The sequence below is a fragment of the Haemorhous mexicanus genome, chromosome 22, assembly GCF_027477595.1.
Source record: "Haemorhous mexicanus isolate bHaeMex1 chromosome 22, bHaeMex1.pri, whole genome shotgun sequence".
In the NCBI taxonomy this organism is placed as follows: Eukaryota; Metazoa; Chordata; class Aves; order Passeriformes; family Fringillidae; genus Haemorhous; species Haemorhous mexicanus.
In genome coordinates this window covers 7,481,808-7,490,281 of record NC_082362.1, presented here as the reverse complement: position 1 = coordinate 7,490,281, position 8,474 = coordinate 7,481,808, and the positions used below count along the sequence as shown (strand labels likewise).

The following is an 8,474-nucleotide window of genomic DNA, read 5'->3' as shown; positions in this document are numbered from 1 at the left end:
ACCTGCTCCTGTGATGGGGATGTGCAACCTCAGCCCCAAACACACACCAGCAAACACACACCAAGCTGATTTATCTTTTTCTCTCAGTCACATTTATTGGCAATTGTGGCAGTCGGTACCGTTTTGGGAGTGTTGTTCCATAAGCAGTGGCAGTACGAGAGGGGGTGGTTATTTCGGGAGGGGAGTATTAGCACCAAGAGGGAGCCGGTGAGCTTTCGAAACCTTGCAGAGATGTACTGGGAAGTGGGGAGCTACTGCTGGACACGCCTGATGGATTGGATCTGGGAGGTCTGGGCGTGTGAACCCCACTCTCTCCAGTGCTTGTAGTCTCCACCGTGGTGGTCAAACTCCAGGACGTACTGGTAGCCACGGTACCCGGGATACTGGTAGCACACCCAGCTGGAAGAAAAGGACAAAGAGGTAAGCAGGGGCGTTACAGGGTGTCCCCTTCCCACCGTGGTGGCACAGTGATGGTAGCTTGTCCCTGCTGCTCCTGTCACTTACGCGCCACATTGGATCTTCATGGAGCCCACTTCGTTGTTGGCCCAGCCCATGGCCTGCAGCGAGGGGTAGTCATCAGCAATCTCCCACTGGCGGCCGATGAAGTTGTCTTTCTCAAAAATGGTGATCTTGGATTCCTTGTGATTCTGTGGGGGAGAGCAGGGGGTGAGGGGGAGGTGGTGCTCCCTCCCCAGCATGGATGGGAATGGCAGGGCTGTCACTCCCTATGGCATTACTCAGAGGGTTCCTGGAGAGGGAGGTGTTCAGACCCTGGCTGGTTGGAGTTTTCTGGGAGATGACAGCTCTGCCACAGCTACTGTCTCAGGCTGGCTGTCCCCTAGCTCTGGTCATGTACAGCTTGCCCAGAAATGCCCTCCAAAGCTTTAAAAAACAGGCCAGAAAGAGCAAATCCTGCTGGGACTGGTGGGGGAAGCGCTGAGCCTGCCCCTGTGTTTTCCCTTCCTAACCTCCCTGGTGTGGCCTGGGACATTTTCAGGGGATCAGAGCTCCGTGGGACACTCACAGCAGAGCAGACGGGGCGGAAGGACATCAGGCGCTCGATGTGGTAGGCGTTGCTGCCGCTCCAGGCGTCCCAGCGCGGGTACTCTCCCCTCTCCAGGATGAACTGCTGCCCGCAGAAGCCGGTGTGCTCGTAACCCACCCAGCTGCAAAAACAGAGCCAGGGCTGCCAGGGCTTCCTGCAGCAGCTCGGGACATCCTGCTGGGAGCTGGCATTAGGGGCAGGATGTAGGTGCAAGGAGGAGGTTGGGGTCTGGCCTCTGCCCACAGGTTGGGAGGAGAGGAAGCGGTGCTGGATGTGGGCAGAGAACCCAGGGAGTGTGAAACTGCATCTGGTGCTGCAGAGGCACCCACACAACATCCCTGGCTGCAGTGGGAGGTGGGGAGATCCTGGGGTCCATCCTGCACAGGTGGCTCTTCCCCTTGGCTGTTCTGTCATCATTTATGCAGACCAGCATCGCTTCTGGATGCCCCAGCTGCCCTTCTCTCCCAAAGGCCTCATTTCTTACTTGTTTCCCAATTACAACCTGACACTGCTGGAAAGACCTGAATTCCTGATGCCCGCAGTGGGCAGAGCCCATCTGGTTCTGAGCAGAGAGCAGGGACCTATGGCCTTTCCACTTTCTGCCTCCCCCTCTTGCTGAAAACAAACAAGGAGAGGTGAGTGGCATGCCTCCACCCTGCAGGACACATTTTGCAAGCCCTGGTGCTGCCCACACAGCACCTGCCCGTCCCCAGGGTGGGGATGTCCCCTTAAGGAGACTGGGGACAGAGCCACAGGCAGAGCAGGGAGACAGTGCCTGGGCTGAGGGTTGGAAGGTGGGTGGCACGAGCTGTGCAGTGCATGGATCCCCTGCTGATGGGGTACAAAGGGTGCTGAGAGAATCGAGGGCTTCCTGCCACTGACCCAAACTGAGCCCCAAAGCCACGTCCTGCAGCTAGCCCACCCTATGCAAGGTGAACAGCCTGATTAGGAACACGTCAACTGGAGCAGGGAGCTGATTACAGCGTGAGCACGCACGCTGCTGTAATCCCATTAGCATTACACGGCCTAAAGATAGCAGCACAAATCTGTCTCGTCTGCTCCCCGCCCCGGAGGGATGCGCTCCGCGGGGACCGCTCCCAGCACTCCGCCCCTCTGAGCTGCTCGGGAGGTGCCTTGCCTGTGTCAGGGAAGATTCCCGTGAGCAGGGAGAAGCCCAGCTCTGCTCCCTACCCCTCTCAGGACTGGAGAAGCTGCAGGAAGGTTGTGCCCTGGTCTAGGAAGGGCAGAGCAGGGCTGGGCCCTGGGCAAGAGGTGGTTCTCCAGGGCTGGTGCTTCAGGACAGGGACCAGGCCACTCACTGAGCACTGACCCTCTCTGCATCCTTGGGCAGCAACCCTGCTCCAAACCTGACTGGTCCAACATTGCAGGAGGCAGTTTTGGGTAATGCCAAAGGGTGTTGCCACTGTCCCCTGGCCCTCTCTATGTATCAGTGCTGCCCAGGGCAGGCTGCTCTACCCTGGCAGGGTGGGATCCCCCCATGCCTGGCTTCCCTTGGCTGTGGTGCTTGGCTTCAGCCAAGCAGAGCGGGGACAGCTGGTCCCACTCCACGCTTGGGCACCCCTGTCCCAGCCTGGGAAAGCACCCCCTCCTCTGGCAGCTGGGTACTCACGCGCCACATTCCACCTTCAGGGAGCGGATGTTGTCGAAGCCACATTCCATGATGTTTGGACAGGCCGAAGTGAACTCCATCCTCTTGCCCTGGAAGTTTTCTTGGTCGTACACGGTGATCTGGAACGGAGAGCGAGCTGCCGAGTTGGAAACTGCCCAGCAGTGGCCCCAGGCAATTCAGCGCCTCTTGGAGACGGACGGAGGGTGGCTCCGTCAGGGAGAGAGCCAGCGGAGGCTGCACCGGGCACCCTCTGGGCTGGGACACAGCCCCGCACGCCTCCGCGTCCCTGCACTGCTGGCCCCGCGACGCCCTGCCTTGGTGTCGGGGGAGCCGCAGGCTGGCCCCCGCTCCGCTCTCCTGCTCACCCCTGCGGAGATCAGTTCCCGGGGCAGCGCTGCCGTCCGGAGAGAGGAGCGGAGCCGTTCTGGGACGGGCGGGTGGCAGGGCTGTGGCTGGCGGTTCTCCCGGCCTCTGCTCCGAACGCTCTAGGGCAAAGAGGATTAACGGGGGAAAGGGCGAGGGGCACCTCCCTGGGGGGCTGCGGCTGATGTTTTCCTCTCCCGCGACAGCTCCAGGCTTCGACGGGATGCTCCTCACTTGTGCACGTGTTTCTCCTCTCCCTCTCGGCTCCCTCCTCGACCAGTGGCCCTCGGGCTATTGCCAGACCCTTTGGGGCTGCTCCCCTCCTTGCTCCACAGTGCCCACCGCCCATGCTCACCCTGTCTGCATGGACAGGGGAGGGAGAACTACAGCCGGTGGCTTTTGGGGACTCTGCAACTGCCTGTCACGGGATGGCTGGTAAGAGCAGGGCATAGCTGGCCCAGGGTGCTGTGAAGAGCCTTATGAAAAACACCCAGGAGGTATTTCAGCAGGCATGAGGCACATTCCCATGGGCAGAGGACAGGGGTGCCTATTTCCTGTGCTCATCCTTGCCTTTCTGCCCGCTGTGCAGCTTTCCTGGCCCCAGAGGATGGGCTTTGCCCTTCTCCCTGTTCCCTACCTGCACACAGGGAAAGGTGAAATACAGGCAATGTGAGGACGTACCTTCCATGGGCCCATGGGAACAGGCAGAGGGTTTGTCTGAGCCATCTTTGCTGCTGCTGGATCGGTGTCTGGAGAAGGAAGGAAAAGCCATTTTTACTGCAGCATGTCCCTATGCATCCCCCCTCACGAGCCTGGGGACAGCTCTGTGCCCACCACCCACGGTGTCTGTTCGAGCACTGCTGGGGGGACAAGCCACACCAGTCACAGCAAGACCCTCTTGCCAGCCCCAGGATGGGGAACAGGACAGAGTAGGGTGCTGTGGGACACATCCAAAGCAAGATGCTCCCTTCTCACTGCTGCAGTGCCCCTTCCCTCCTCCCTGCCATGGAGGGAGCCTGCGTGCCCACCAGGGCATAGTGCCCAATCCCCCTTTCTCCTTCCCCGAGGCCAGATCACCGCTAGGAAAAACACCCCGAGTTAGACCAGGGGGCTTCAGCGGGCACAGGCTGCCCTGTGCCTGGCAGTGTCCAACAGTCCTGTCTGGTCCCCTCTCCCTGCCCAGTGTCCCCTGGGAGGCACGGTGGGCTCCCACGGACAGCCCTGGCTAATGGTGGGAGATGCCAACCGGCGTGCCGTGCCGGTGGGTACCGGGAGTGGGGTGCCCTGCTGTAGAGGGGCTCTCAGCCCCCCGGCTGCCAGCGGGGTCGTGTGAGCCTGTCTTATGCCACGGAAAACAGCGACAGTCCCTCTGGGTGTCTTTTGCCACCAGGCAGGAGGAAGGGTGTCTGCCCAGCCGGCTGGCAGCAGAGGGGTGAGGTGGGAGAGGTGCGCATCGGTCCAGGACTCACCTAGCTCAGGCGGTTACTGCTGCTTCGCCCATGTAATGTTTGCCTACTTCAGCGGCTCAGCTTTTATAGGGTACTGCTGGCCGGGAACTGGTGCCAGCGTTTGCAGAGCCGTCAGCACAATGCTTGCTCTGGCATTGTCCTGCTGATCCCCGGAGATTTCAGCTGCTCATCCCCATGGTCTGAGCCACATTCTTAGGGAAAAAGAAAAAAAAATTGATAATAAAAAAAAAAAAAATCGGGGCGGCTGTTTGCACAGATAATCTTGGGCACAAATGACTCAACGATTTGACCGTGCTGGCATTTTCCAGGGGCAATGCACCACGCCGTCACGGGGTGAGCCCGGGGGCTGGCCTGGCCCTGGCGCCAGTTGGCACCGTGGGGACGGCGGGGACACCTCCCCGTGAGACCCTGCGGGTGGTGGGCTCGGCAGGGTGATTACCAGGCACTGTCACTTCGCTTCACCACCCAAGGCGTGTTCCCTGCCACCATGTTGGCGTGGACACCTTCCTCCCATCATGCGTGAGGAAGGCTGGAGGTGAGAACTGGCGTGGCCCTGGCAGACATGTCCCCACGGCCACACCGAGCCCCAATGCTCCCCACAGCACTGCCACCACCACAACCCCACACCCGGGACACCTGCTATGACCTTGGGGAGGCGTCGGCCCTGCGGTCACCCCAGCCACCAACCCCACAGCCCCCTTCTCATTCAGGGCTCCCATGGCGCGGACACTGCAGGCCCCGGGGCACCATGGCGGGCACAGCCCGGGCCGTCGGGGGTCACGAGGCGAGCGTGGCGGCTCGGGCTGCTGCCTCAGCGCATGGCTGCCAGCACAATGCTCGCCCGCGTCTGACTGCCCCTTTTGTCTCCCCGCTGGGCAGGCGCGGCCGCACAAAACAAAGCGCCCCGTCAGCGCTGCCTGCGGCAGGGCCTGGCGCCCGGCCCGGGGGACCCTGCAGGGACGCGCGGCGGGGTGGCACCTGCCCAGACAGGCCTGGTGGGGCTCAGAGGGGTCCGGGGGGAGCCCTGCTGCCGGCAGGGCACTGCCCTGAGGGGAGAAGTTGGGGTTTGCAGGGGTCTTTCCTCTCGCCGGCTGCTGCGGGATGGGGATAGGGGTGGGATCGGTGTCACCGCGGGGATGACAGTGACACAGAGCTGTGGGGCTGCACCCCCAAGGCCTGGCACCACAGGTACTGCCAGCTGATAGTACCAGCACATCCCAGCAAATTTGAGTCAGGGAATGAAAAAGGGCAGGTCCACCTGTGCTCTGTCTGCAAGGTGCCAAAGTGGGGCTGGTGCTGGGATGCTCCTGCGGAGCCCACCCAGCACATTCCCTGTGCGCCTGCTGGGAACATCCCGGCTGAGGGGGGACTTCAGCTCGGAGCTCGCCCTCCAGCTCGCTCCAGCCCCTCGGACATGCCCTGGTCACTGCTGCGGCCACCCCAGAGCGCGGAGGCTTTGCCAGGAGCCTGGTGCCACTAGAGGGAGAGCTCAGCCCGAGCAGGATGGGACACGGCCGGCGCATGCGGGTGTGCGGTGGGTGTGTGGCGCTGCACACCCCTCTGCGCCCCGCACAGGCACCTGCCTCCCCTTGCAACGGGAAAATGTCTCTGGCTGAAAACCACCCCAGAGCAAACCCTGGAGCTGGCAGCCACCCCAAGCCGGGGGCAAGGTGGGGGGAAAGCCCCACCTGCACAGCCCACCCTGGTCATGGCCAAGGATGGGTCACTCTCAGCAGATAACAGGACCCCAGTGTGGCTCAGGCTGCTGTGGACCCCCCAACCTCTCACCCTGCTGGTGGGGCAGGTGTCCCCCCCCAAAGACCTGGGAACACAGCAGCAAGTGCCTGAGGAGCCAGTGATGCTGGCGGGTCCACAGGTTGTCCAGAACAACTGGTTTTTCTAGATCCAGGAGACTATAAAAATGCAGTGACCTATTTAGGGAACCCCGCGGTGCTGCAAAACAGATGCTTCCCCTCCCAGCCAGGCTCCAGGCCCTTGCCCTGGCCAGCCATGTGTGCCTGCCAGGGGCACGCAAAATGCCACTGGCACAGGAGCTCTGTCCTTCTTCTGCACAGAAAATCCTGGGCAACACAGAGAGTTTCCTTGGATGTGGGATTTGCTGGTGCCTGGGGAACCCTCTGCCAGGGAGAGCTACTCAGGGCAACCCAACCTGCTTCTGACAAAGCCAGATGGGATCATGTTGACAGGAACAGCTGGTCAGTTTGCTGGAAAACACAGGGTGTTTGGCTCTGGGGATGCGGCAGGAGAGTGGCCCCAGTGAGTGGCTGAGGGTGGCAGAGCTGTGGGGCACAGGGGACCCTGTGCTGTCCCACAGCTCGGCAGTTCCAACCGGCATCAGCCCATCACCACCTGCCCAGTGTGATAAGGACGCGGGAGCTGCCACAGGCTGTAACTGGCTGTTCACCCGCCTGTGCCGGGCAGCAGGGCACAGCTACAGCCACACAGTGTGTCCCTCTCACCATTGCAGCTGGAAAACCCTCCTGAAAGCTCAGACAGGCTCTGCTGCCCTTCCAGATCACTCAACCCCATCCCTGCTCTCCGGATGGCTGTGGCTCCCTGCACTTGGTGCCACGTGCCTGTGACAAAGGACAGTGTGACAAAAGCAGGCGGCTGTGCTCACTGACGCCGTCCTCCACCCTGCAAGGGCTGCATCTCCTCCACCACTACATCCCTCGGGCCAGGGCTCCTTGCTCAGCTGCCAGCTTGCTCTGCCATGCCCCATGTGTCCTGCTCTGCTGCTGTTGTGGGGCTGTGTCCTGGGCACAGGCTGTGGGCTGGAAATCATGGCCAGCTTTGCCACTGCAAGGGAGTGGGGCTTGTGACCCCCAGACAGGTGTGTCCCAAGAGTAGCTCACAGCCTGATGGTCGGAGAGCCAGGACAACACGACTCAGCTAGCAATGGTAGGATGGCAGCAGGGGTTTGGAGAGAGTCGCCTTGGGCAGTCCCCATGTCATCTCTCTGAGCTTCCCAATCAGAAACTGAGCACTGCCTGAAAAGTGTTTTTGAAAAGAGCTTGTGGATGCCTCTCTTAGGGTTCCCTGTTCCCAAAGCCCCACTGCAGCTTCCCTGGGCCCAGGTGCTCCCACACCCCACAGGAAAGGAGGTTGTCCCAGCAGTGACATGGCAGGGCTTATCCTGAAACCATCTGTCCCAGGATTGTCACTGTATGTGACCAACCCCAGTGTGATGTCCCAAAGCTGGACACCAGTGGTAACAAAGACTGTGCTGCTCTCACTGCTGGGTGTGCTGGGAGCTGCTCATTGTTAACCCTGGGCTGTCTCCTGGGCAGAGCAGCCACTGTCCTCACAGTCAGTCCCTGTCAGGCTGAGAGCCCTCGCTGGGGACAGGTGCTGCAGGAGAAACTGTAGAATGGCTCCACAGGCAGCTCTGCCATGGCCAGCTTTGTATTCCCGGCCCTGGGGCCAGCAGGCATCCGTCACCCTGCTCCGGCCGGCAGCCTGGAGCCTTCCCTGTCTGGATCCACTGCTGTTCCTGGTGGGATTCTTCCGAAAAGGAGAACCCGAGGAGTTGCGTGTGCATTGTGCGATGCACGGGGCTGCGTGTGTGCACCAGTGCGAGCTCACAACGTGTATGTGAAGATTGGGGGGTGTGTGAATGCGGGGAGTGCCGGATGAACGGGCTGTCGCCGTGTCACACCGGGGGTGTGCACACACCGTGTGTGCGTCCGCGGGGGGTGCGGGGTCACCCCGGTTCGTGGGTGTGCGGGGGCAGTTATGCCGATACCGGCTGGGCGCCGGGCTGCGGGCGCCGGTCCGTACGGTGGTTACAGCCGGGTTGCAGATTCAGCGGGGTTCTCGGGTGGGCAGGACCGCTCCTCCGCTCCGTGCCGACCGGAGCCGCGCCCGGCGCGGCGGGCGGCGCGCGCAGAGCCGGCAGTGCCCGCCCCGGTGCGGGGCCGCCCCGCCCCGCCCCGCCCCGCGCCGC

The 8,474-nt window shown here is 61.9% G+C and overlaps 1 protein-coding gene across 1 annotated transcript; it reads right to left on the bottom strand.

Moving 5' to 3' along the window:
* Positions 1-66: 66 nt before the first annotated feature.
* CRYBA1 (crystallin beta A1) lies at positions 67-4,539 on the bottom strand. The gene is given in 8 exon segments (XM_059865878.1): positions 67-399; positions 505-647; positions 1,025-1,166; positions 2,676-2,794; positions 3,041-3,160; positions 3,720-3,787; positions 4,508-4,520; positions 4,522-4,539. Coding segments are annotated over 8 exon segments (771 nt in total). The 3' UTR covers positions 67-251.
* Between the last annotated feature and the right edge of the window lie 3,935 nt (positions 4,540-8,474).